Source organism: Plectropomus leopardus, chromosome 2 (genome assembly GCF_026936395.1).
Source record: "Plectropomus leopardus strain MGB_pleo_1.0 chromosome 2, ASM2693639v1, whole genome shotgun sequence".
NCBI classification, from domain to species: Eukaryota; Metazoa; Chordata; class Actinopteri; order Perciformes; family Serranidae; genus Plectropomus; species Plectropomus leopardus.
The window spans coordinates 41,560,685-41,587,244 of NC_142177.1; the positions used below are offsets into that span (position 1 = coordinate 41,560,685).

At 38.4% G+C, this 26,560-nt stretch overlaps 2 protein-coding genes across 2 annotated transcripts; both read left to right on the forward strand.

The window, feature by feature from the left end:
- The first annotated feature begins 588 nt into the window (after positions 1–588).
- On the forward strand, positions 589–7,969 carry LOC121939526 (embryonic protein UVS.2-like). The gene is made up of 10 exons (XM_088071039.1): positions 589–892; positions 981–1,071; positions 1,630–1,815; positions 2,046–2,198; positions 3,121–3,164; positions 3,351–4,022; positions 4,555–4,651; positions 5,401–5,586; positions 6,139–6,291; positions 6,923–7,969. Exons 1-10 carry the CDS (start codon positions 856–858, stop codon positions 6,966–6,968), a joined length of 1,665 nt encoding a protein of 554 aa, XP_087927165.1. The 5' UTR covers positions 589–855; the 3' UTR covers positions 6,969–7,969.
- A 1,888-nt stretch (positions 7,970–9,857) lies between these two features.
- On the forward strand, positions 9,858–19,302 carry LOC121964755 (embryonic protein UVS.2-like). Its single transcript, XM_088071045.1, has 10 exons — positions 9,858–10,843; positions 10,932–11,022; positions 11,582–11,767; positions 11,998–12,150; positions 12,394–12,437; positions 13,056–13,727; positions 15,002–15,098; positions 16,016–16,195; positions 16,645–16,797; positions 17,398–19,302. The coding sequence occupies exons 1-10, from the start codon at positions 10,807–10,809 to the stop codon at positions 17,441–17,443; spliced, it is 1,659 nt and encodes a 552-aa protein (XP_087927171.1). The 5' UTR covers positions 9,858–10,806; the 3' UTR covers positions 17,444–19,302.
- Positions 19,303–26,560: the final 7,258 nt, after the last annotated feature.

The window sequence follows — 26,560 nt, forward strand, 5'->3', positions numbered from 1 at the left end:
CACGGATATTAACACTAAGCAGCTTCTTTAAACTCACTCACCTTGATTCTTCCAGCACTTACAATAGATCTGCTGCAGACAGACGCCGTCATGGGGATTTGTCTCGCTGGTGTTTTGTCATGTTTTCGACAGTTTCTGGGTGTGTTTTGCAGTTTCTGCTCACGTTGCACATGGTGCTGAACAGTTTACCCATGCTTTCATGCAGATCATCGAGGAAATTGGCTTCATGTCAACTCTTGTGATTGCAACACTGCAGCATCCTTGAAGAGGTGTGTGTGGTGATATAATCGCCTGTTTTGTTTGGCACGATCTTTGCTGCACTTCAGTTGTGTTTTTGCATTTTCTTTTTTTTTTTCGTTAATATTTTCTTGAACTCTTTTCATTTAAACAAGATAACCTGTGGTCAATAAATCACATGAATCATCCAATCAATATAAAACAATAAATCACTAAATAGAATAATAGAAATAATAGTAATAAAAAAACAAAATCAAGAAAAAAAATCAAGGTTTTTTTCATTCATTTTCATTTGGTTTTGAGATTTTTTTGAGAGTGTTGACGGGAGGACAAACCCAGTTCTCGATAATTCCCGTGTACATGTGAACTCGATATGACTCAGCGGTTCTGATAAATAATCCGAGAACTATGAGGAACATTTTGGAAATATTATGTAAGACATTAGATGCAAGTATGAGTATGTGTGTTCATGTCAACATGTGCTAACACACCCAGAGCAGCACATGTCACTGTTTCCTTAAACAAAAAAGGTATAAATTGCAGCGCCTGCGCTCAGTGAAGACAGTCTCCTCGCCACTTTAACGATACTTTGATCAGATCAGATTTCAGTCAAGCACCATGTGGACCTTCGCTGCAGTCTTCGTCCTTCTGACAGGTGAGAGCAGCAACTTGTTCTTTGTAACTGTCACTAAATGAAGTACAGATGATGATTATTAACCCGTTTAACCCCGTGTTGTCTGCAGCTGGACACAGAGCAGAGGCGTACGTGAGCCATTTGAGAGGCATTTTGCATTACGTCTCTCCAGATAAACACGTCGTGTCTCACATTAAGAGGTAAGCTGCACATGACGATGTAACCGTCTCTACGACCTCCGAACGACTCCGAGGAAAAATGTCTTGTTCGCCGTGTTTTTGTGTTATTGTTTTTTTTTATTGTTTTTATTTCTTAACAGTTTTCAGGTAATGTTTTTGTACTTTTTACTAATCTTTGGGTCACTTTTTTCTTTTGATGCTCATTGCCAACTTCCCATGTTTTTGTTAGAAATCGTTCCGTTTTGATCAACAAATTAATGATTTCTTTCAAAAACAAAGGAAATGATTTTAATCTTTATAATTATCAAAACTGTATATTTACACAATATATTGATTAAATGAATTATGTTACAAAATTATTGTGTTTTTTTAACTCTTTTCCAGGTTATTTCTGTGTTCTTGTACATTTTAACTAATTTCTTGCTAGTTTTGAGTCATTTCTTCTCTTCGCTCATCATCTTCTTCTCATGTTTTTACAAAAAGAAATCAGGCCGATATCAAAGGGTTAACTGTGTATCACGCTGTATATTTTATCGGTTCCTCTGATCTTCCGCTGAATGTTTTTGATTTGTGTCAAAGCTCCTACAGTCCTGATGAGAAAGATCGTCAGTGGGAGATTGAATCCAGGGAGTTTGGCGTTTCCTCGAACTGCTCCTGGTCCGGTATTCAGAACTCGCACGACGGAGAACTCGACTTCAGCTGCGCGACCGACAGCGTGCTCACGGGCCTGCACAGCTTCTTCAGGGAGGGATCCGAGGACAGACGGTCAGTAGCTTGAAAAAAATATATATATTGTTTTTAATGTTCTAGTGTACTTTAGTTTTTTCTCACAAATTGTTGGGTCGTTTCTAGATACCCTTTGCCTGCTTTCCATGTTTCTCAAAGACATTAAGCCAAAAAAATGTTCTGTTTTTTTTATTTATGTATTTTCCTTAAACTCTGAGTGGTTTATGAGTGAAGGCATTTTTAGAATATTTGATCTGATCTCACTTCAGTTGGAGTTTCCGCTGCTGCTCTTTTAAAAACTTGATCACATTTGAATGTCGGGAATCCTCGATGGTCAACTACTGGAGGGAAGATTTCGACTGGCAGCTGCCTGGAGGAAACCTGCTAACGGGCGTCAAGAGCCAACACAGGAATGAGGACGGGTAAATACACTGATGAGACCTGATTTTTATATTTCTTCTTCTTCATGTTTGTTGTGCTGCTTTCAGAAGTCCGTTAATAACTTTGATCCCAGATAAAATTTGTTCAATTTCTTTTAAAAACTTGGGGGGACAAATAAGCAACTTGGTAAGAAATGTGCCACAGATTTCAAAAAATTAGTAGATTTAGAAAATATTTGTTTTTACTAGGGAGGGAAAACTTCTAGGGAAAAATACACAAATAAAAATATCTAGAGAAAATGTTTATTTATGATTACAATAATGACTTATTTAAATATGTTACAGTTATATTGTAACTTTTAAGCACTATTTCCAGGTCATTCCTTTGGAGTTTTTTTGTTTAGGTAATTTTCTTGTACTTTTTACCAATTTCTTGTCATTTCTTCAGAAGTTTTGAAAGAAATCAGCCAAATTGCTCGTGTTTCAAAAAGAAAAAAAAAAGTAGATAGATCGACAGATAGATAGATCGACAGATAGACAGATAGATAGATAGATAGACAGATAGATAGACAGAGATAAAGTTTTATAGACATAATTATTTTTATGTATTTATGTCATGTATTTATTGATATATCTTTTGAATGTTTTTTTTCCTTCTTTTTTCAGGTAATTTTTTGTACTTTTACAATGTTTTTGCCAACTTTTGGGTATATATAAGTCTCTCATTGCCTTTTACCTTCGGTTTTGAAAGACATCAATCAAATTTTTGCTTAGGTGTGAAAGGGTTAAATGAAACAGTGCAGGTTAACCAAAGATCTTAATCATATTTATTTTGTGCATCACTGTCGAATTCTGTTGTAGGATCAATAATTAAATAAAGCCACATAAGTATTTACAGATTGCCTCTCTGGGAATCAAAAAAAGAGTTTTATTATCTGAAAAACATACTTTTTTTTATTGACAGAGATCATCGCTGGAGTTTCACTTACTGCAGAGGAACAGTAAATGGTAACTACTCTGACTGCAAATCAGTACTTTTGATCTCCATTACATAGTTTTTCAGATACATTTATGTAGAAGATAGACGAACGTACTGGTATGATGTTATTGTGGAAATTTTGTTCGAAGTCCGGGATAACATCAACGCTTCTTTTAGTTTCAATTCTATTTTTTTTTTTCTAATCTTTTTTTTAGATTCCCTGATGGTCAATTCCCAAATCCTGACCGTAAACAAACCACAGATAAACCATTTTTTGGAAGGAGATGTTCTTATCCAGCGCTCAAGAAATGCAAGAGTCTGCGACGGCTGCAAATGGCCGAAGTTGACAGATGTGGTCGAAGTGCCGTATGTCATAAGCAGTTCCTTCAACAGCGCCGAGAGGACCACGATAACCGAAGCAGCCACGGCCTTCAACCTGAGCACCTGCATCCGCCTCGTTCCTCGTCAAAGCCAGGACGACTACGTCAGTGTGGTGAAACGCTCCGGGTGTTGGTCCTACGTTGGACGAATCAACGGACCTCAGGAGATATCCCTCGGTGACGGATGCGTTCATAACGGCATCATTCAGCACGAGTTTATTCACGCACTAAACTTCTGGCACGAGCAGAGCCGAAGTGACCGCGACGTCTACGTTAGGATCAACCTCGAGAACGTCATCGGCGGACGTCAGCACAACTTCAACATGCATGAAACAAACAACCTGGAAGTCCCGTACGATTACTCCTCTGTCATGCATTACGGGCCGAAGGCCTTCTCCAAGAATTCAGAAGACACCATCACTCCCCTCATGTCCTCGGTGGAAATCGGCCAGAGGATCGGCATGTCTGAAAACGACATTCTGAAGATCAACAAGCTCTACGACTGCAGTAAGTCCACAAATACACTTTACAAAAGAGTCGTGTTTATTTCATGAGTCTTAAAGACCAGTTCAGACCAAAGATTCAGGATGAGAAGACTTTTAGAGCTGGAAAAAGTTGCAGAGGTGTGAACTGACCAGTCTCAGCTTGACTCAGGACCTACGACTCAGCCGGTCGAAACGTCTGCATTCAGGACGAGAAGCAGGACAACGACAAAATAGTAGCAGGTCGTGTAGGTGACATACAGATAACCCCCAAAGCTTATGAGACAATCTCACCTAAAAGATGATTACCAAAACAAATATTGAATCCTACAATATTAAAAAAATAAAACAAGACTCGGTACCGAAGTGTCGTGGTGGCGTCACTGGTCTCGGTGTGAGCCGTCAGGTTTTCATGGTGCAGATTGGAAGTCGTTGCGTGTTTGAACTCTTCTGTTGTGAATCTTTGGTCTGAACTGGGTTTAACACACAGTGACTAAATCAAACTTTCCCAGCCTGTTTTTGTCTGTAACCCAGTAAACTGAACGTTTTTCTTTCAGAGGATTACCTCCATAAATATGGCGAGTTTGACAATCTGTTGGGCGGCACGATGAGGCGTCAGTGTCCCTCTGGACAAGCTGTTTCTGGATTCAAAAGGTGGGCAGCACAATGAGTTAAATCTGTTTGTTAAGGAACTCTAATTTTGTCATATTTTGTCCTGTGAACACGTGTACGTTTACATGCACTTTAATATTCCACCGTTGTTCTGAGTATGACGATATTTCTAATTTGATAAGTAAACAAAATATTCAGTTTTGATTCTCTGAATTAGGCTTTTTTCTCAAAGTTGTGTTCTCTGATGCAGGATATGCTGATATTATTCAGGTTTTTTTAAGCATTTTTTGGACTTGTACACAGCACATCGGTTTCTTTCACCAAACATTACATCGCATTTGTTTATTAAAAAACCTGGATAATAATACGCGATGTATTCAAGGATTGTGGAAATTTGAAAATCCAGCGATAATTCTGATTTTACAGTTTTTTGCTGTGATAAACTGTGTCATTTTGGGATTTTTTTAAAGAAACCAGTGCGTTTTTTTTTTTAAAATCACCAGAAATTTTGAAGAAAATTGTCTTCTTCCAAATCGTCAAAAATTTTAAAAGCAGAAAAAGTCCAAAATGAAAAGAAACACACAACAAAAACAAACATGTCTTCCAAACCCAACGACCCAAAGACAAAAAAATCACAATTTGTTTCTTTGAAAATCACCAATATTTTTTTATAGAAAAAAATGGCAAAAATTGAAAATTCTAAAAAAAAAAATTAAAGAAAATGTATTTTTGTCTCGTTAAATGTACAATAGTACTTTTTTAAAAACTATGCTGTTTTATTGTCTCAATAGTGTCTACAACGGGAACAGGAGAGATCGTCTTTGGTCGGTTTCATGCAAAGCTCACCAGATGAGACAAAGATGCGTCTGGTCGGGTTGGGTGAACTGGTTCTGGGGAAACATGGACTTCAGATGTGGGAAAAACCTGGTGATCGCAGGAGCCTACAGCGCGTACTACAGCTTCCTGTCCGACAGGATGTAAGACTTTTGTTTTTGCCTTCGTTTCGATCCTCAGGCATCACGATTTTCTGTAGGCTGACATGCAAGTTAGCGTCGCCCTGGTTCCCTTTTCAAAAAGCCTCTGGGATCGAATCATAGTAGTATTACTTTTTTACTATTTTGTGCTCATTTTCAAGTACTTTAAACAGTTTTTTAAACTAATTTCTTGCAAAATTTTGGGTTATTCTTAGGTTGCTCGTTGCCTTCTTTCCACGTCTTTGACAGAACTGAAGCCGACCTCTTCAGGTTTCAAAGGGTTAATTTTCAACCCCTCCTTCCAAAATAAATAAATGAATCTGAGATGTATAAAATAATGAAGCTCGGGGTGCAGGGTCAGTCAAACAATTCGACTTTTTTCTGTATTAACATAATGAAAGAAAAATTCATTACTGGCAGTCTTACTTATTATTAGTAAAACCAGTTTTATTCAGGTTGAATCGTAGATTGAACAGAATTTAAAGTAAATCAAACGAAACATCTTTTCTGACGTTTGATCTTTTTTGAATGAACATTTTGTTTTTTCTTCTGTAGATGGAAGTTTTACTGCTGCAGCGTTCCTGGTTTCACCATGTCCGACTGCCAAAAAACACCAGACGTCAACTACTTTGGGGAATCCTTCAGCTGGACGACCGCCGGCGACAACTTCCTCTTAGGAGTGAAAAGCTCCTTCGACGTTCAAACACGGTACGTTAACCCTTTAAAAACCTGGACTGTTTTCTTCAGGTTTCTTGTGCTGCATTCAGACGCCTCTCACAGGTTTTTGACACTTTTAAGGCTGAGCAAACTGGTTTGAATTTTTAATTTTTTAAACATTGCAAAAGAAGAAATGAGCAACTTGGCAAGAATTGTCCCAGAAATTGCAAGAAATTAGCATGTTTTCAGTGATTTTATGTGTGAGGCTAAATTGGTTTTGATACAATTAGAAAATTATCCAGAAACTTTAATTCTAAAAATAATAAAATATGAAAAAAATAATTATTTTATAAAATAAATAAATAAATAAATATATATATATATATATATATAAATAAATAAATATATATATATATATTAGCACATTTTTAGGACATTCTCTTGTTTGTTTTTGTTAGTTACTTTTTTTTTGCTTATTTTCATTTTATTTTCTTAGAACCTTTCTAAAAAAATTTTGCTAATTTTTGGGCATCGTTTGTTGTCTTCTGTGAGTGTTTTTGAAAGAAATCAAACTGATTTCTCACATTTTAAAGGGTTAACTGTTTATCACAGACAGAGATCCACACCGATAAAGATTCAATTTGTTTGTAAACGGCCTTTAAATGTTGTTTCTCGTCGACAGCGACCGCCGCTGGAGTTTCTCGTACTGCCACAGAAACACTCAGTGAAGTCGACACGGCGGAGAGAATCCCTGCTGACGTTTGTGCTGATTTCTGCCTGAAGGCGTCTGAAGGTTGATTTTGTGCCTCATGGCCTGAAACGTTATAAACGCACTCCTAATTTTTTCATTTGTTTTGTGTATCAGGCGTCTGATGTCATAATGAGCACAAACAATATGGATTTATATTGATTAACTTGATAATATCGAAGTCTAGATTTTTTTATTTAGTTAGTTTAAACTTTATTTTGAACATGGTAAATAAAATAAGACAATAAAAATATCAGTGTCCGTCTGCCACCTGAAGCTGGAGTCAGATTTGTGAGCCTCCTCCAGGATTCATACAGTCATGAAAAACTGGAAAAATCATGGAATTTTCAAAAAAGTAAGTTCCAGGCCTGGAAAAGTTTTAGAAAACTGAATATAGCCAGAACATTTTGTGAAAAAGTTGTGATGTGTTCAGTGACTGCTGGAAATTTTAAAAAAAAAAAGATAATTTCTGTTTTTACAGTCCGGCTGTGATAAATGGTGTCATATTTGGTGATTTTTAATGAAAAAAAAGTTCCCCCCAAAAAAAGAAAATCACCAAATTTTTTTGTGTTTTCATCTGGAAACATAGAGCCTAAAAACCTAAAATTTAAAGGCTGAAAATTAATGAGTATTTGATATTTATGATTAGGACTGATTTTAGTTACAAAAAATAACTCAATGAAAGTAGAAAATAATATTAATGTATGATATTTTTTATTACATGATTTTGAAAAGTTCATTTTGTGTGCAGATCGGTATGAGTGTTTGACACTGTGCAAAATATGTTGAATAAAAATGAATGTTGCTGCTAATCATTGACATATCCCAAGCTGTGATAATAATGATAATGAAAGCATCTACTTAGCACGTAGTATATTGAAACTAATTCTAATTTTGAGTGGCATCAGTGGTCAGTGGCATCATGACAAAAACCCGGCATTTAAAGGTTTCTGGAAATAAATTAAAATTTGATATTTCTGATTCGGACTGTTGTTGGTTAAAAAACATTAACTCAATGAAAGTAGAAAATAGTATTAATGTATCATATTTTTTAAAGCTTGATTCTGAAAAGTGTATTTTGTGCACAGAGCGATAGGCGTGTGTGTGATATTAAAACAGGCCCTAAGGGTTAAAAACTTAATGTTGCATGAGGTTCCTGCGGCTGCGCAGGAGATGACTGTGGCCCGATTTTCTTGCAAAACCAGTTTGATCTCAGATGTAGTACCGCTAATAAAAGTGCAGGAAGTTCCAGCGTTTGTTGACACATTGGATTGTTTCGGTGCAGCTGCAGCGACAGTCAGCTCCTTTTTTTATGCTGCGTTCAGATGCCTTTCATGAAACGTGAGCAAATTTATTACAGTGATTTAATTTTATAAACCGTGGAGAAAAAAAAAGGCAATCAGCAACACGGCATGAACTATCCTGCAAATTGCAAGATGTTAATTGAAGGTGACAAGTTTGAAAAGGAAAGAGAGACACATTAGAAAAAACAATTAAGACAAATCAAATAAGTACTGTAAATATCAAGAAAATGACATTTATCATTATTATGTATTTAGATTTATAATTAGGTTATAAAAAATCTCTCTCTACATATATATATATATATATATATATATATATTTATATATATATATATAGTTATAGTTTTTTATTTCATTCCTGTTTTTGTTCTTTTACTTTCCTTTTTTTGCTAATTTCAGGTAGTTTTCTTTTAATTTTTTATTAATTCCTCGTTCATATTGGGGTAATTTCTTCTCTTCCCATGTATCTGCAAGAAATTTGGCCAATTTGCAGGTTTCAAAGGGTTAAACCTGGATCGATATCCAGTTCTTGTGCTCAGTTAAATGCCATTTACAAGTATTTAAACCTGAGAAGCTTGAGTGAATTGAGTGATTTTATTTTTTTATAAAACACAAGGAAAAGGGCAGTGAGCAACTTGGTGAAAAATGTCCTGCAAACTGCGAGAAGTTAGAAAATTCTTTAAAAAACAGAAAATAAAATGCGATGGAAAAATGTCCAGAAAGTCATACTTTTAATGATCATCAATTTCTATTTAAAAATATTTTATGGGTTTATTGGATTTTTATGCTTTTTTTCCACCGAGTACATTCACTTGATTTTGTTTTGTTTATTTTTTACTTATTTTTGTTGTTAAATGTAACATTTCAAGCAGCCAGTGTAATTATAAGATAGCAGAGCGTCACTGTTGGGACAGATTACTCATTTAAACACCTGCTGATAAATGTTGATCACACCCAGGATGACATTTCACAGATGCAGTTTAGACATCGCCCTGTCGTTAACAGCCCAATGTGTCATTAACAGCCTCACCTGAGAGGATTCCCGAAAACACGGCTCGCTGATAATTCCTGCAACACTATTAAAACGTTCAGTGAGATCGCGTGTTTATATAACTGAGAGGTTACACGCCATTTTGAAAGAGATTTTTGTTAATAATAGATAAAATATTCTTCAAAAAACATGTGGCAGAGCTTTTTTTAACCCTTTGAGACAAGTTTGGCAAGAAATGTAACAGAAAGGTGACAAGAAAATGACCTGAAAGTTTGTTTTCACAAAGAGGGGAGGATTATGAGAAAATTATCAATAAATATATCAATAAATACAGAGATAAAAAAAATATCCAGAAATCAAAATTTAGAATAATAATAACAAAATATTGAGAATTATGTTACAGGATAAAAATATATGCATAGGCTGTATATATATATATATATATATATATATATATATATATATATATATATATATATATATATATATATATATATATTTTTTTTTTTTTTCTTTGAAATCATCAGTTTTTCATTTTCTTGTTTTGTTTTTTTCGTTTTTGTTTTTTGCAGTTTTTTTTCTTATTTTTTAATGTAATTTTCTTGTATTTTTTCCACTAATTTCCTGCTAATTTTTGAGCCATGTCTTTTTAAGTTGGTCATTGCCTTCCCCTCATTTTTTTTTTAAAGAAATCAAAGCTGTTTGCTCAGATCTCAAAGGGTCAAGGACGAGTGTTCAGATATTTCAGATGTTTGTTGTCTGTTGAAGAACCTTAAAGTACAAAAGTAGTAAGTTTTCAATTTTTCAGTTCTGCCCCAACCTAACGTCTCCAGGTGGTGTTATTGGTGACCCAAGTTGGCGGGTTTTCATTAAACAAATTTTGCAAATTGAAATTGCAAATATAAAATACACCTAATGGAAACACGTAAATTTAACACAAGAAAAAGTATCATGCTGGCATGAAGTCGTATTTCTGGTACTTGAAAAAAAAATATTTATATTTGTCCAGACTGTAACGAAAACCCTTTTTTGTCTTTTCTAGGTCACATGTCTATGTGCTTTTCACGGCTCCATAACACGCCTCCGTGGCCTTGGATTGGAAGTAATGACGGCTAGTGCGGCGGCTGCAATAGAAATAAAGCTGCTAATGTTTTAAACATCTGTCGCCATGGTTACTGGCATGTTAGTTCTGCAGAAAGTTCTGCACAAATCTTTAATCGACACCCGCCTGCTGCAGTGGCTCTAGTAAATGATCTCACAACTATGAGGAACATTTTGGAAATGTTATGTAAGACATTAGATGTAATTAGTTAATTAGTAGTCATGCAATGAGACGAAGAGACGAGAATTTTTCATGTTTACGAGTGACAATGCAAAGTATGTGCTGACACACCCACAGATGAAGACGCGCTGGCACGGTTTCCTCGTCACAAAGGTATAAATTGCAGCGCCTGCGCTCAGTGAAGACAGTCTCCTCGCCACTTTAACGATACTTTGATCAGATCAGATTTCAGTCAAGCACCATGTGGACCTTCGCTGCAGTCTTCGTCCTTCTGACAGGTGAGAGCAGCAACTTGTTCTTTGTAACTGTCACTAAATGAAGTACAGATGATGATTATTAACCCGTTTAACCCCGTGTTGTCTGCAGCTGGACACAGAGCAGAGGCGTACGTGAGCCATTTGAGAGGCATTTTGCATTACGTCTCTCCAGATAAACACGTCGTGTCTCACATTAAGAGGTAAGCTGCACATGACGATGTAACCGTCTCTACGACCTCCGAACGACTCCGAGGAAAAATGTCTTGTTCGCCGTGTTTTTGTGTTATTGTTTTTTTTTATTGTTTTTATTTCTGAACAGTTTTCAGGTAATGTTTTTGTACTTTTTACTAATCTTTGGGTCACTTTTTTCTTTTGATGCTCATTGCCAACTTCCCATGTTTTTGTTAGAAATCGTTCCGTTTTGATCAACAAATTAATGATTTCTTTCAAAAACAAAGGAAATGATTTTAATCTTTATAATTATCAAAACTGTATATTTACACAATATATTGATTAAATGAATTATGTTACAAAATTATTGTGTTTTTTTAAGCTCTTTTCCAGGTTATTTCTGTGTTCTTGTACATTTTAACTAATTTCTTGCTACTTTTGAGTCATTTCTTCTCTTCGCTCATCATCTTCTTCTCATGTTTTTACAAAAAGAAATCAGGCCGATATCAAAGGGTTAACTGTGTATCACGCTGTATATTTTATCGGTTCCTCTGATCTTCCGCTGAATGTTTTTGATTTGTGTCAAAGCTCCTACAGTCCTGATGAGAAAGATCGTCAGTGGGAGATTGAATCCAGGGAGTTTGGCGTTTCCTCGAACTGCTCCTGGTCCGGTATTCAGAACTCGCACGACGGAGAACTCGACTTCAGCTGCGCGACCGACAGCGTGCTCACGGGCCTGCACAGCTTCTTCAGGGAGGGATCCGAGGACAGACGGTCAGTAGCTTGAAAAAAATATATATATTGTTTTTAATGTTCTAGTGTACTTTAGTTTTTTCTCACAAATTGTTGGGTCGTTTCTAGATACCCTTTGCCTGCTTTCCATGTTTCTCAAAGACATTAAGCCAAAAAAATGTTCTGTTTTTTTTATTTATGTATTTTCCTTAAACTCTGAGTGGTTTATGAGTGAAGGCATTTTTAGAATATTTGATCTGATCTCACTTCAGTTGGAGTTTCCGCTGCTGCTCTTTTAAAAACTTGATCACATTTGAATGTCGGGAATCCTCGATGGTCAACTACTGGAGGGAAGATTTCGACTGGCAGCTGCCTGGAGGAAACCTGCTAACGGGCGTCAAGAGCCAACACAGGAATGAGGACGGGTAAATACACTGATGAGACCTGATTTTTATATTTCTTCTTCTTCATGTATAGTGTTTTATACATTAAATGAGACAGTCTTCAGTTAAATCAAAACTCTTCATGATATTTATTTTGTGCTTTACTGTCAAGTTCTGTTTGATCAAATGAACAAATAATGCCACATTAACATTTACAGATTGCCTCTCTGGGGATCCAAAAAGTTTTATTATCTTAATTACATACTTTTTTTTTTTAATTGACAGAGATCATCGCTGGAGTTTCAGTTACTGCAGAGGAACATCAAAAGGTAACTTCTTTTACCATAAATCAGTGCTTTTCATAGCTATTATATTGTTGGGGTTTTTTTTTTAGGTACATTTATGGAGAAGGCAGATGAACTTACTGTGAAAATTTAAATTTGAGTAAAAAAAAAAATAAAAAAAGATAAAAGTTCTTTATTGTCATTGTTGTAAAACAACAAAAGAGCACAGCATCTCCCAGATATGTAAAACAATACCTGAGAGATGCTAATTAAAAAGCAATTAATAATAATAATAATAAAAGGCATATAAAATCAGTAATAAATTATAAAGGGCACATCATAAAAATAAAATAATAATAATTAAATAATTATGTAATTAATAATAATAATAATTATAATAATAAAAGGCACATAAAATTAATCATAGATGATAAAGGGCACATTAGATAAATTAATAAAAATAAGTTCAAGTACATAAAAATCAAGGTTCATAGTTTTGTTTGTTCTGTAGGAGGGGGTCGGGTTGGGGGGGCATTAGGAAGCTGTGGAAAAGTCTTGTGGCTTGTGGAAAGAAACCTGATCAGTCATCGATCAGTCCAGGATAACGCCACGGTCTCTATAGTTCAGCTCTATTTGACCGAATCTCTTTTAACCTGTTTTTAGATTCCCCGATGGTCAATTCCCAAATCCTGACCGTAAACAAACCACAGATAAACCATTTTTTGGAAGGAGATGTTCTTATCCAGCGCTCAAGAAATGCAAGAGTCTGCGACGGCTGCAAATGGCCGAAGTTGACAGATGTGGTCGAAGTGCCGTATGTCATAAGCAGTTCCTTCAACAGCACCGAGAGGACCACGATAACCGAAGCAGCCACGGCCTTCAACCTGAGCACCTGCATCCGCCTCGTTCCTCGTCAAAGCCAGGACGACTACGTCAACGTGGTGAAAAGCTCCGGGTGTTGGTCCTACGTTGGACGAATCAACGGACCTCAGGAGATATCCCTCGATGACAGATGCGTTCATAACGGCATCATTCAGCACGAGTTCATTCACGTGCTCAACTTCTGGCACGAGCAGAGCCGAAGTGACCGCGACGTCTACGTTAGGATCAACCTCGAGAACGTCCTGGATGGATATGAGAGGAACTTCAACAAGCGTGAAACAAACAACCTGGATGTCCCGTACGATTACTCCTCTGTCATGCATTACGGGCCGAAGACCTTCTCCAAGAATTCAGAAGACACCATCACTCCCCTCATGTCCTCGGTGGAAATCGGCCAGAGGATCGGCATGTCTGAAAACGACATTCTGAAGATCAACAAGCTCTACGACTGCAGTAAGTCCACAAATACAATTTACAAAAGAGTCGTGTTCAGACCAAAGATTCAAGGTGCAAGGTAGATTTATTTATCATTTCTTAAACAAAGTTTTAAAAATTAAATAAAAATTTGACCTTGATCCTGCCACATCTCTGGAGTTGAAGGATGAGTTGATTAAAATCAGCGGCTGCTATGAAAAGTTCATCCGGTTGCTTGTTGCTGCAAATGGCATCATTCAAATCCTGCAGTGCATTTTTTGAATTTGCATCAGAGTCTTGTGTCCTGTCGGCTCTGAACAAGGTCCCATTCAGTGCAACAGTTTGATCCAGGATGTTAGGGGTTAACCATGTCTCTGTAAAGATGTGTGCAGAGCAGTCTCTGATTCGTTGCTGAGTGAGCCTCGCCCTGATGTCGGCTCTCCTCCCTCTCTTCATCTTTTGGTTTCGTTTCTCCCCTCTGGTCTGACTGGCCGCTCAGCGTATGCCATTGGTGGGGATCCTCTCGTGGTCTGCGGCATTCAGTCCAAACTCCACACAACTTTTCCCGATGTTGATAAGTGCTTCTCTATCGTAGGAACATTGTGATTCGGCAGAAGGCGCCATGGCATGAAAAAATAAAAACATATAGTAAAAAAGTAGCATTTGAGGAGCTACTGGCTGCTGCATCTACATGTGCCGCCATAGCAACTCGCAATTTGCGAAAAGAAGACTTTTTTTAGAGCTGAAAAAAATTGCAGCGTAGAGAACTGGCCGGCTGTTTGGCTCATTTTACATGCTTTTCATTCTTCGTGTCAAACTGACATTTTTGATCCCACAGCCATCAGAGCAGAAAAACAGGACTTGTATTATTTCTGGGTGTCATTCTGGGCTTTTGACTCTGAATTTGTCATTTTGACTATTTTCCACCTGATGAGGTCATTTTGACCATATTTGGCATATGGAGGAAATACATGCTATTTCCACTAGGTGACCTGTCACAGTCAATGTAGCTGCTGATCACTGACATATCCCAGACTGTCAGCAGCTACACTCACACACTGACATATCCCAGACTGTCAGCAGCTAAAAAAAGAAAATCATTGGTTCAGATTTGGTACCGAAGTGTCGTGGTGGCGTCACTGGTCTCGGTGTGAGCCGTCAGGTTTTCATGGTGCAGATTGGAAGTCGTTGCGTGTTTGAACTCTTCTGTTGTGAATCTTTGGTCTGAACTGGGTTTAACACACAGTGACTAAATCAAACTTTCCAAGCCTGTTTTTGTCTGTAACCCAGTAAACTGAACGTTTTTCTTTCAGAGGATTACCTCCATAAATATGGCGAGTTTGACAATCTGTTGGGCGGCACGATGAGGCGTCAGTGTCCCTCTGGACAAGCTGTTTCTGGATTCAAAAGGTGGGCAGCACAATGAGTTAAATCTGTTTGTTAAGGGGGGCGTATTTTTTCAAATAATGTCTTATGAACACGTACGTTTACATGCACTTTAATATTCCACATTTGTTCTGAATATGACAATATTTCTAATTTGGGACCGTTTTCCAGTTTTTCCATTTTTTTTTGTTTTTTATGTTTTTAAGCGCAAAAAAAGTTTTTAGAGAAAAATAATCAGAAAACTTTTTCAAAGAAAAATAAAATTCCAGAACTTTTTTTTGTTCCTTCAAAGCACAAAAAGTGTTTTTTTTTAAAGAAAACCAAAAAGTCACCAAAAAGTTTCAAAGAAAAAAAACTCAGCAATAAAATTTTAAGAAAAAAAAAATGTTATCTCATGCCTTCAGGTCTGCAGGTTTGGAAGGCATGTTTCTTTAAAAATCACCCAAAATTTTAAAGAAAATAACTTTTTCTTTTATTTATTAAAGGAAAATAAAATGACCCCCCCCCCCCAATACAATATGATATGCCTCCTAAACCCATGGGCTAAGAAAGAAGGAAAAATCATCAAATCAAATCACCTTTTTTTTCCCTTTAAAAATCGCCCAAAAAAAAGCCAAATATTTTTTAAGAACACTTTTTTTCCTAACGTTATGCCTCCGGTGGAGCGATTCTCAGAAACACAGCAACATTTGCTTCCATCAGGTTTGGAGCAAAAAATTAAGATTTGATACTTTAAATTTAGGCGAAATGCTCCTCCTCGGGTTAAACGGACACCTGTTATGCAAAGCTGGCTCTTCGGTAGTTTAGGGTCTGTTGGGCCAACAAATGATTTTCAGCTTGTATATTTTTATTGATACCGTGAGCACATATTCATCCATACCTTTATTCTCATATCATGTACAACAGTAATCTTCTAATATGCTGCTTTATTGTCACAACAGTGTCTACAGCAGAAGAGATCGTCTTTGGGCGGTTTCGTGCAAAGCTCACCAGATGAGCCAAACGTGCGTCTGGTCGGGTTGGGTGAACCACTTCTGGGGAAGCATGGACTTCAAATGTGGGAAAAACCTGGTGATCGCAGGAGCCTACAGCGCCTACTACAGCTTCCTGTCCGACAGGATGTAAGATATTTATTTTATATTTTTGAAAACATGTTTAAAAAAGGCTATGAGCAACTCGGCGAGATATACGCTCTGCAGATCAAGGCAAGAAGACTAAAAAGTAATCTTATTTATTTTTTGTAAATGCTAGGAAGAAATGTCAAAAATCTGATTTTCAAAAATTTCAAATTATGATTTTCATTGTCACATATTTAAAATTATGTTACAGTTTTAAGTGTGTATTTTGTATTTGTCTTGCAAACCTTTGGGTTTTTTCTTAGTTTAGTTGCTCATTGCATTCTTCCCATGTTTGGAAAAACTCACAATATCATATATTATTAAGCAAAATATGTTTCGGTCGTCAGACCTTCATCAGGTTGAGTCATTTATTGAACACAGCTGAAAGTAAATCAAGAGAAACATGTTTGCCGGCAGCTGATGTGAGTGATCGCCTTGTTTTTGGTTTTCAGATGGAAGTTTTACTGCTGCAGCGTTCCTGGTTTCACCATGTCCGACTGCCAAAAAACACCAGACGTCAACTACTTTGGGGAATCCTTCAGCTGGACGACCGCCGGCGACAACTTCCTCTTAGGAGTGAAAAGCTCCTTCGACGTTCAAACACGGTACGTTAACCCTTTAAAAACCTGGACTGTTTTCTTCAGGTTTCTTGTGCTGCATTCAGACGCCTCTCACAGGTTTTTGACACTTTTAAGGCTGAGCAAACTGGTTTGAATGTTTAATTTTTTAAACATTGCAAAAGAAGAAATGAGCAACTTGGCAAGAATTGTCCCAGAAATTGCAAGAAATTAGCATGTTTTCAGTGATTTTATGTGTGAGGCTAAATTGGTTTTGATACAATTAGAAAATTATCCAGAAACTTTAATTCTAAAAATAATAAAATATGAAAAAAATAATTATTTTATAAAATAAATAAATTAATAAATATATATATATATATATTAGCACATTTTTAGGACATTCTCTTGTTTGTTTTTGTTAGTTACTTTTTTTTGCTTATTTTCATTTTATTTTCTTAGAACTTTTCTAAAAAAATTTTGCTAATTTTTGGGCATCGTTTGTTGTCTTCTGTGAGTGTTTTTGAAAGAAATCAAACTGATTTCTCACATTTTAAAGGGTTAACTGTTTATCACAGACAGAGATCCACACCGATAAAGATTCAATTTGTTTGTAAACGGCCTTTAAATGTTGTTTCTCGTCGACAGCGACCGCCGCTGGAGTTTCTCGTACTGCCACAGAAACACTCAGTGAAGTCGACACGGCGGAGAGAATCCCTGCTGACGTTTGTGCTGATTTCTGCCTGAAGGCGTCTGAAGGTTGATTTTGTGCCTCATGGCCTGAAACGTTATAAACGCACTCCTAATTTTTTCATTTGTTTTGTTTACCAGGCGTCTGATGTCATAATGAGCACAAACAATATGAAAGTCTAGATTGCCATCAGTGTTCAAATGTGTCGTAAAAACCTGGAAAAATCATGGAATTTTCACATAGAAATTTCCAGGTCTGGAAAAGTTTGTAAAAAGTCTTGGAATTTTGCGTCACAAAACTAAATAATAACACATGATGTGTTCAAGGACTGTTGGAAACTAAAACTTTAGAAAGAAAAGTAATCGCCAAAAATGTTAAAAAGCAAAACAATCACCTTTTTAAATGTTGCTTTTTTTAAAAAAAAAAAAAAAAAAAGAGGATCATCAAAAAAAATAAAGAAATCTTTTCTTTAAAAAGTCACAAACATTTTTTAAAGAAACAATATTGCAACAAAAAAAAATCAAAGAAAGCCAAAATTATTTCTTCAGAAAAACCATTGTCAAAAATGTTTAGAGAAAAAATATCATCAGAATTTTTTCTTTAAAAATTTCCAAAACTTCTAAAGAAAAAAATAGTCCACAAGACGTGTATTAATTTTTTTTAAAAATGGGAAAAAAATAAATACAAAAATACAGCCATGTAACGTCGTATGGCTCCCCCTTTTTGCACTCTCACCAAATTTAATATTCAGGTCTGATCCTCTGAATTCCTTTTTTTTAAAATAATATATACTTCAAAAGCTATTATAGTACTGAAAAGGAACCGATAAGGAGCACCGATGGTTGTTTATTTATGGTCTGTAAACTTTATGGGTAAATGTCTAACGCTCATTTAGGGATTTTAATTCTGAATATTGTTTTGCAGTTTATGAACATAAAAATCAGGATGTGGTAAAAGGGCTGTATGGTAACTGTATTTTACTGAAATCAGAGTCAACATGAATTATAAAAGCACCGTTTAAGGACTTTTCCTCTGTACCTGCACATCGTGTTCTACCGCTGAGCAGGATTATTATTATTAAACATTAATATCTTAACAGCTGCATTGTATTTCAGATGAAATACACCTCTCTGACGTCTCTATTTATCTCGATTATTGTGATATTTTATCATAGAGTTTTACAGAAAGCAAAAACTTAACAGCCTGAACATCACCAGTGAATTTCAGGGCTTTATTTCCCTTTATTTATTTTATTTTTTAAATTTACCCACATATTTATCGCTTCATTTTGTTTTCATTTTAATGTCTAAAGGATAATACAGGCTACCAAAATTCTGGTAAAAAAAAAAAGTAGCACAGATCAGATAAAAGTGATAAAAATATGTTTTATTTAACTTATTTTACTTCAGAGCTTCATTCAGACATGAAGGTGAGCAGAGACAGTGGGAGTGGGCGGCACCTGTTTGGGGAGAGGGCCTGGAGACAAGGTGGGTGTGGCAGGTAGCAGTGGGCGGGGCTGAAAGGGACTAATGTGAGACAGGTGTGGAGGGAAAACTGTGAGACAGGGAGACACGATGAGACAGAGCAGCAGAGAAAACACAAAAACAAGACAAGAGGAGAGAGACCTTTAAAAGAAAACACGAAACAAACTGCAGCAAAACTCTCGGACTACGACGGTCGACTGTTCAGAGGTGAACAGAAACGTTTGTATCAGAGTTTGAACCAGTAACAACAAATCAAGATCAACATGATGTGAGCATCCGAGAGCCCCATTGTCTCATTTTAGTCTCTTTTCCTTCTTCCTGTTGTGATAACTGTGTGTGTGTTGATGCATGTGTCCTAAATGTAGTCCAGATTGTGTATTTGAGTGTAATCAGTGAATTTGCAGCTCAGCTCCTACAATAAGTCTAAAATACACTGTGGAAACTAAATAGTTACATTCAGACTGTTCAGGTCCAAAAATGCTCCATTGAAACCCATTCAAACTGACATTTTTGATCCCACAGCCATCAGAGCAGAAAAACAGGACTTGTATTATTTCTGGGTGTCATTCTGGGCTTTTGACTCTGAATTTGTCATTTTGACTATTTTCCACCTGATGAGGTCATTTTGACCATATTTGGTCAAAACTAGCTTATCTGTCACAATCAGTGTTTATTATATATATATATATATAGAGAGAGATAGATAGAGATACATAGATATATATATAGATAAACACACACACACACACACGTATATATATATATATATATATATATATATATATATATATATATATATATATATATATATAGTACAAATTCTGTTTTGTGCTGTTGTTTACTTTTCATCCCTTGTGGCATCATGACAAAAAACTGGCATTTACAGGGTTAAAATTCTGAATATTAATGAATATTTGATATTTATGATCAGGACTGATGTTGGTTAAAAAACTAAATATAATAATACAGATTTTTTTGTAGCCTGAAAGGTTTTCCAAGTGCATGTAAATGAATGAAACAAGTATGCGGGAAAATACTACAGAAAGCTCAGCGTACGTGAGTACAACTTAAAGACTCGTATGGATGAAGTTAAATTCACGATTTAATTAAAGTCAGTGTTGCAGAAAAACATAATAGAAAATTGGGAAAAAAAAAATTTAAATTAGCAAGAATATGATTTTAAAAAATTATAATAATCGTTTAAAATAATTTTAACTACATAACTATGATAATTAGATATTACTTGTTATCCTTTAAATTTAAAAAAAATAATAATTTTGATGTCCATCAAGGTTTCGAGGGGGGAACAGCCCGTCTGACACATGCAGGTCCTGTTACAGCAACCAGATATAAAAAATAATAATAATAAAAAAATGAAAAAGGACAGAGCTCTCAGAGGAAGATGGAATTCCTCGAGCCGTGAACCCGAGAGCCCAAACTATCAGAGAAATGGAGGGAGGAGCGGGAGGAAGAGGAAAAAAGAGAGAAATACATCAAAGAGGGGGTAATGAAGCTTGTCCAATCCTGAAGAGACGCACAAGAAAACAGAGACGCGGGGGACGGGGGGGACTGAGAGAGCAGCAGGTGGACGGTTTCACTCTGCTGTTGTTAAAGTCACTCCCTCTCCTTTTTCTGCCTCCATATTATTTGCCATATTAACGCCTCTCAACGAGTTTTTCAACCTTTGAATTCTGAACTCACTGATTCGATTTTCATTTTTCCAAAACATCATTAACGAGCAACTTGGCAAGAAATGTTATGCAAGTTTCAAGATATTAGTAGTAAAAAATTATTTAAAGAAAAAGAAAAAAGGATGTAGGTAAAAACTTATTTACTCATAACTCATAGTTATGAGAGTACCAACTTGGCCAACAACGTCCAAAATGTTTTTTCTAATGATATTTATTTCTTTTTTAAATTTAAACTTATCTAAAGTTTTATCATTTTTCAACACTAATTTCAGGTGATATTCTTGGTTTGTTTGTTTTAAAAAAGTCAATGAGCAATTCGGCAAGAAATGTTCTGCAAATTTAGGTATTAGTGGCTTTAAAAAATTATTTATGATCATGATTATATTTGTAATAATTTAACACAATATATCACAAAATATCGGAAGTTCTGACATTTTCTATGCAAGAGGTCAAAGGTCAGCTATGACGTCATAGTGTCCTCCAAAAACACTTGTCCGTCCATTCTTGTGCGTCACTGTCTGTGTGCAGAAAGACTTTGAAAAGCTCAAAAACAATCGATTATCGATGAGCTGACGTTCACGCTCAAAACGATGATTTGTTCTTTTATTGTTTAACCCTTTACTTAAACTCTGACACTTTGTGTTTTTAGCAGTAACGTACGAAACTCGCTGCGTGGAGGCAAGCGACCACGTGGCGGTAACGCTGTTAAATCGCTGCGATGTAAATTCGTTTGTCGTCGTCTTCCACGGTAAACAAAAGTGCTTCTTCTAAGAATATAAATGCTGTCGATCCGCCGCAGAGTCGTTTCTACAGAAAAGTTTACACCAAACCTGCAGCCTCCGCACAAACGACAGAACATTACTGTAGTATTAATACTCTGAGTGTTTTTGTGTAGGAGCGTGTCAGCGTGGTGCTGCAGTCGATTTCTGAGGATCTAACAAGAGCGAATAAACAAAGAAATAAAAGAAGTGAAAAACAACAAAAAACAGAGAAAGGAGGAGAGAGGAGAGGGACGGAGGGCTCTGAGGCGAGGCGGCGCTGTAGTGAGGAGCGAAGATTACTCCTCTGTAATGCTGTGCTCAATGAGGGAGAACCCGAGGAGAATAAATTTAAGTCCTGCAGACGAGGCGTCGCACGCCGCAACGTCCCCCAAATCACTTCACATCACTCAGCCCGACCCTCAGACACCGGCCTGAATCTGCAGCTCCCTCTGCTCTCCGTCTCCTCCTCTCCTCCCTCACTCTCTGTCTGCGCCCAAAATCTCAGCTGTCAGACCTCCAGCTGCAGCTGCTGTGGGACACGATGGTGTCTGATCATCTACAGCAAAGAGACAAGAGGACAGGGGGACAGGAGACACTTTCATGTTTGGAGGATTTTAGGATGTTTTCAGGATAGTTGGACATTTCTAGTATTTTAGGATGTTTTTAGGATTTTAGAGCTTTTCAAGTATCTGAGGATGTTTTTATGATTTTAGGACGTTTCTAAGATTTTAGGACATTAGTGTCTTACATAGGACCTTTGGACATCTCCTTATCAACATACGCATGAGACTCTTATCATCACCCTCAACATCATCACAGAGTGCAATTAATCATTTCACACCTGTCGTTATTGTCATATGACAAGCTTCTGTTACTACTATTGCTGTGCCTCTCTCCTCCTCTCTCCTCCTCTCCTCCCCTCTCTCCTCCTCTCTCCTCCTCTCCTCCCCCCTCTCCTCCTCTCCCCTCCTCCTCCTCTCTCCTCCTCTCTCCCCCTCTCCTTCCCCTCTCTCCTCCTCTCCCTCTCCTCTCTCCTCCTCTCCCTCTCCTCTCTCCTCTCTCTCTCCTCCTCTCTCCTCTCTCTCCCCTCTCTCCCCCTCTCTCCTCTCTCTCCCCTCTCTCCTCCTCTCTCCTCCTCTCTCCCCTCTCTCCCCCTCTCTACCCTCTCTCCTCCTCTCTCCCCTCTCTCCCTCTCTCCTCCTCTCTCCCTCTCCCCTCTCTCCCCTCTCTCCTCCTCTCCCCTCTCTCCCCTCTCTCCTCCTCTCTCCCTCTCTCCCCTCTCTCCCTCCTCTCTCCCCTCTCCCCTCTCTCCCCCTCTCTCCCCTCTCTCCCCTCTCCCCTCTCCCCTCTCTCTCCCCTCCCCCTCTCTCCCCTCTCTCCCCTCTCCTCCCCTCTCTCCTCTCCCCTCTCTCCCCTCTCTCCTCCTCTCCCCTCTCCCCTCTCTCCTCCTCTCCCCCTCTCTCCCCTTCTCTCCTCCTCTCTCCCCCTCTCCTCCCCTCTCTCCCCCTCTCTCTTTCTCTCTCCTTTTTGCCATGATTGTATTGTGTTTGTTATTTACGACGTCTGTCACTCGTCTGTCCGTCCTGAAGAGGGATCCCTCTTCATCCTCTGCTGCTCTTCCTGAGGTTTCTTCCTTTTTTTTTCTTTTTCGGGAGTTTTTCCCCGGTGATGTGAGGGTCTGAGGGCAGAGGGATGTCGTACGCTGTAAAGTCCGCTGAGACAAACCGTGTTTTGTGATGATGGGCTCTATGAATAAACTGAGCTGACTTGTCCTCTGTCGGGGGTGTGGGGGATCCTCCTCTGGCTCTTTTGTGATCAACAAGCTCTGTTTTGATGCTGTTTCGTGTCTCTGACACCTTTTGGAGACTAAAAGCACAAAAACTATTCTCAGTGTGAATCATTTTATTTTTATTGTGAATTTAAAAATGGTTCGGGGCCACCCGGCACCCTTTTTGGGGCCAGATTTGGCCCGCGGGCCGTAAGTTGCTCCGCGCTGATATTTGCACGGGTCACATGAACATCGGTTGTCACATTCAGCGTCAGCTCAGTGAAAACTGTCCACCTCGTCTGCAGAGACGCGGACAGAAGGGGACGATGGAGGTCGATGTTCGTGCGGCACATCTGACTCCTCATGATGTTTTCATGTCTTGCAGAAAGGTCGGAGGTCAACGTTCAGGCAGGAGGAAGAGTCTGGTGAGTCAATCATCTTCTGCTGATTATATTTCCCCGTCTGACTCACTGTGTGTCCATTATTCGTCTCTGCTTGTGATGTCGTCTTTCGTCCCCTCAGTTGTTGTTTAGCAGCAAAGCTTTTTATCAAACTCACGTCGCCGAAATCACAGCATGTTTTCGTGGTGGTTTGGTGAGCGAGGAGCTGCTTTTACAGATCTCAGCGGGATTCGTGGCTCCAGGCTTCATTAGTTAAAGTTTCACTGAAGGTCGAGAACGAAAATGCTGAGGTCAAAGGTCAAAACACAGATCTAATAACAGACAGTTACTTTAAGACTCAGAGACTCTGGGTTCGGTTACAGACCTCCGTCTGCTCTCGAAAACCTGTTTTCATGTTTTTGTCACCTGTCATTTCTTACAGTGTGATAACTGCGCCGCTTCATTTCCGTGATGCTTCAGAAAAACAAACATTTTTATCATCAGACTGACACGGAAACACCGCTTTGACCCGGTCCTCAGCTGACTGGAGGACATTTCTTGGATTTTAAGACATTTTTAGCACTTAAGGATGCCTCTGGGATTTTAGGACATTTGTAGGACTTAAGGAGGTCTCTAATATTTTAGGACATTTGTTAGATTTTAGGTCCTTTTTTAGGACTTAAAGACGTCTCTAGAATTTTAGGACATTTTTAGCACTTAAGGAGGTCTCTAATATTTTAGGACATTTGTTAGATTTTAGGTCCTTTCTAGGACTTAAAGACGTCTCTGGGATTTTAGGACATTTCCAGGACTTTAGGTCTTCTCCTGGGATAATTTTCAAACGCTGCACGAGATTTTGGGGAGGAGCCAAACATTCTGTCAGTGATTTCTTTGATAAATTGCAGATCTGAGCGTCGCTGACTTCGTCCGACTAACGAACCGCTCTGCTGCCGTTCATCCGAAGCTTCGCTTTGACACGCTCGTCTCGTGTCGTCGTCCTCAGCTGATTGGCAGAGACACCTGCTGTCTCATGTGTCAGACAGGGGACAGATTTACTGTCCCTCTGACCGGCTTTGTTCAGACATGTCCTCGGTGTTTGTTCGTGTCGGCTGGTGTCCACGCGACACGTGCTGCTGCACAAGGACGCACATATCTGTCCTCCTGCACACGCACACATGTAGACATACAGACAGGAAGTCCAGCGCGTCCCTCGTAATATAAACTGTGTTGTTCCTGCCTCAGAGTGAAGCGGTACACCCTGATCATGTGCACGTGCACGTGCACTGACCCTTCAACTGGCTCAGAGAGACTTTTTACAGGCAACATGTTTTAGGAGTTCTAATAATTACATGATTGCAATTTTCAGTATTTTCACAGTAATATTTGTTTTTGTACTGCAGCAGCAGATCATGTGACCTGCTTAGTCTGTGTTTGAGATTGAAAACAGGAGAGCAAATGTGCTGAATATCTAAAATCTTTTTATTCTGCTGGCAAAATATTATTCACACAAATGTGGATCTCCTGAGTTTGAAGCATTTAAAATCGAATTTAAACTAGAAACAACCAACAACCAGTCACACACTTTCCAACACACTCCTGTAAGACAGTCTGTCCAATTCTTCTTATTTATTCATTTTCTTTTCTGTGTGGCGTTCATGTTCTCATGTCTTGTAATGAACCAATGTCATATTTTAAATAGCAAATGTTTTTGTAGCACTTTTTTAAATAATAAAAATTTTAAAGGACAAAATCACCAGAAGAACAAGAAGGAAAAAAATCACCAAAAAATTTTAAAGAAAAAGACAATTTTTTTTCCATAGGAAGCCCAATTGTTTTCTTAAAAATTACCAAAAAAATCACCAAATCAAAAATCACCATTTTTTCGTTAAAAAATATTTGAAGAAAGAAAAAAAAAAGCCAAATGTTTTCTTTAAAAATCACCAAAGAAATTCATAAAGGAGGCCCATTTTTTCTGTGTCCACCTGCGTCCTCCTGTGTCCTCCTCTGTCCTCCTGCGTCCTCCTGTGTCCTCCTCTGTCCTCCTGCGTCCTCCTGTGTCCTCCTGTGTCCTCCTGCGTCCTCCTGTGTCCTCCTCTGTCCTCCTGCGTCCTCCTGCGTCCTCCTGTGTCCAGCTGTGTTCAGCTGCGTGCGTCTGCAGCTTCGTCTGTGCGGCGCAGAAACCCAAACCTGACCTGTTTTCGCCGATGAAAGACTCGGCTCCTGAATCCCAAACGCTCTCCTCACAGACGATTGGCTCCCGCGGGGGCAGAGGAGCAAACAGGTGATTGGTTGGAAGAGGAGAGGAGGAGGGAGTGATTGATTAGATGCCACGAAGGAAAGAGAGAAAGAGAGATTAGTTTGAATTCTCGTAGGAAAACGATGAAAAGAGAGCAGAGGAGGTTCAGGTCAAACACCTGCATCCCCGTGGAGAGACACGGACGCCAAAACAAAGACTTTAGAGCGCCGAGGGGAACGCCTACAGCAATGAAAGGCTCCACGTTATGTGGATGCTCGTATACTGTGAGGAAACGTTGAAACGAAAAGTCACTTTATAGAGCGATGAGACTAAAGACTCGCCAGCAGACACGGCGATAAAACTGCACACAAACAGGCGGCGCTCCCGTGACCTTGGCGGAGGAATGTGTGGCCCCCCTGCTTTGTATTCAGGGTCAGACGCCACACACCCGAGTCCTGTCTGTGTGTGTGTGTGTGTGTGTGTGTGTGTGTGTGTGTGTGTGTGTGTGTGTGTGTGAGAACCCAGCAGGTCTGGGTCAAAGATCACATCACAAAGACAACAGACTCTCTGCTGGTTAACACAGGAGTCCGTGTCGGCCCCGCCTCTCCACATGCGTGGCCCCCGGGGGCTGACGACAAGGTGCGTCAGCGAGAGGAGCTCCCCTGTGTCCTCGGGTTATTTTGTCTCTGATAAGAGCTCGGCTCAGGGACGCTGCTTTTGTTTTTCACCTGCTGCTCTTATCAGTGTTTAGAAAAGGCTGCTGTGACACCCGAGAACGTTTGGTTCCCAAATTTAGGGAA

What these genes read in the sequence shown, in the direction of transcription:
- LOC121939526 (XM_088071039.1), top strand. Translation starts at nt 856, where the DNA reads ATGTGGACCTTCGCTGCAGTCTTCGTCCTTCTGACAG. An exon ending in GAGGGATCCGAGGACAGACG is followed by an intron (nt 1,816 to 2,045) that starts GTCAGTAGCTTG and finishes ATCTCACTTCAG; the next exon opens with TTGGAGTTTCCGCTGCTGCT. An exon ending in GCTGTTTCTGGATTCAAAAG is followed by an intron (nt 4,652 to 5,400) that starts GTGGGCAGCACA and finishes TTGTCTCAATAG; the next exon opens with TGTCTACAACGGGAACAGGA.
- LOC121964755 (XM_088071045.1), top strand. Translation starts at nt 10,807, where the DNA reads ATGTGGACCTTCGCTGCAGTCTTCGTCCTTCTGACAG. An exon ending in GTCGTGTCTCACATTAAGAG is followed by an intron (nt 11,023 to 11,581) that starts GTAAGCTGCACA and finishes TTTGTGTCAAAG; the next exon opens with CTCCTACAGTCCTGATGAGA. An exon ending in TCCTTCGACGTTCAAACACG is followed by an intron (nt 16,798 to 17,397) that starts GTACGTTAACCC and finishes TCTCGTCGACAG; the next exon opens with CGACCGCCGCTGGAGTTTCT.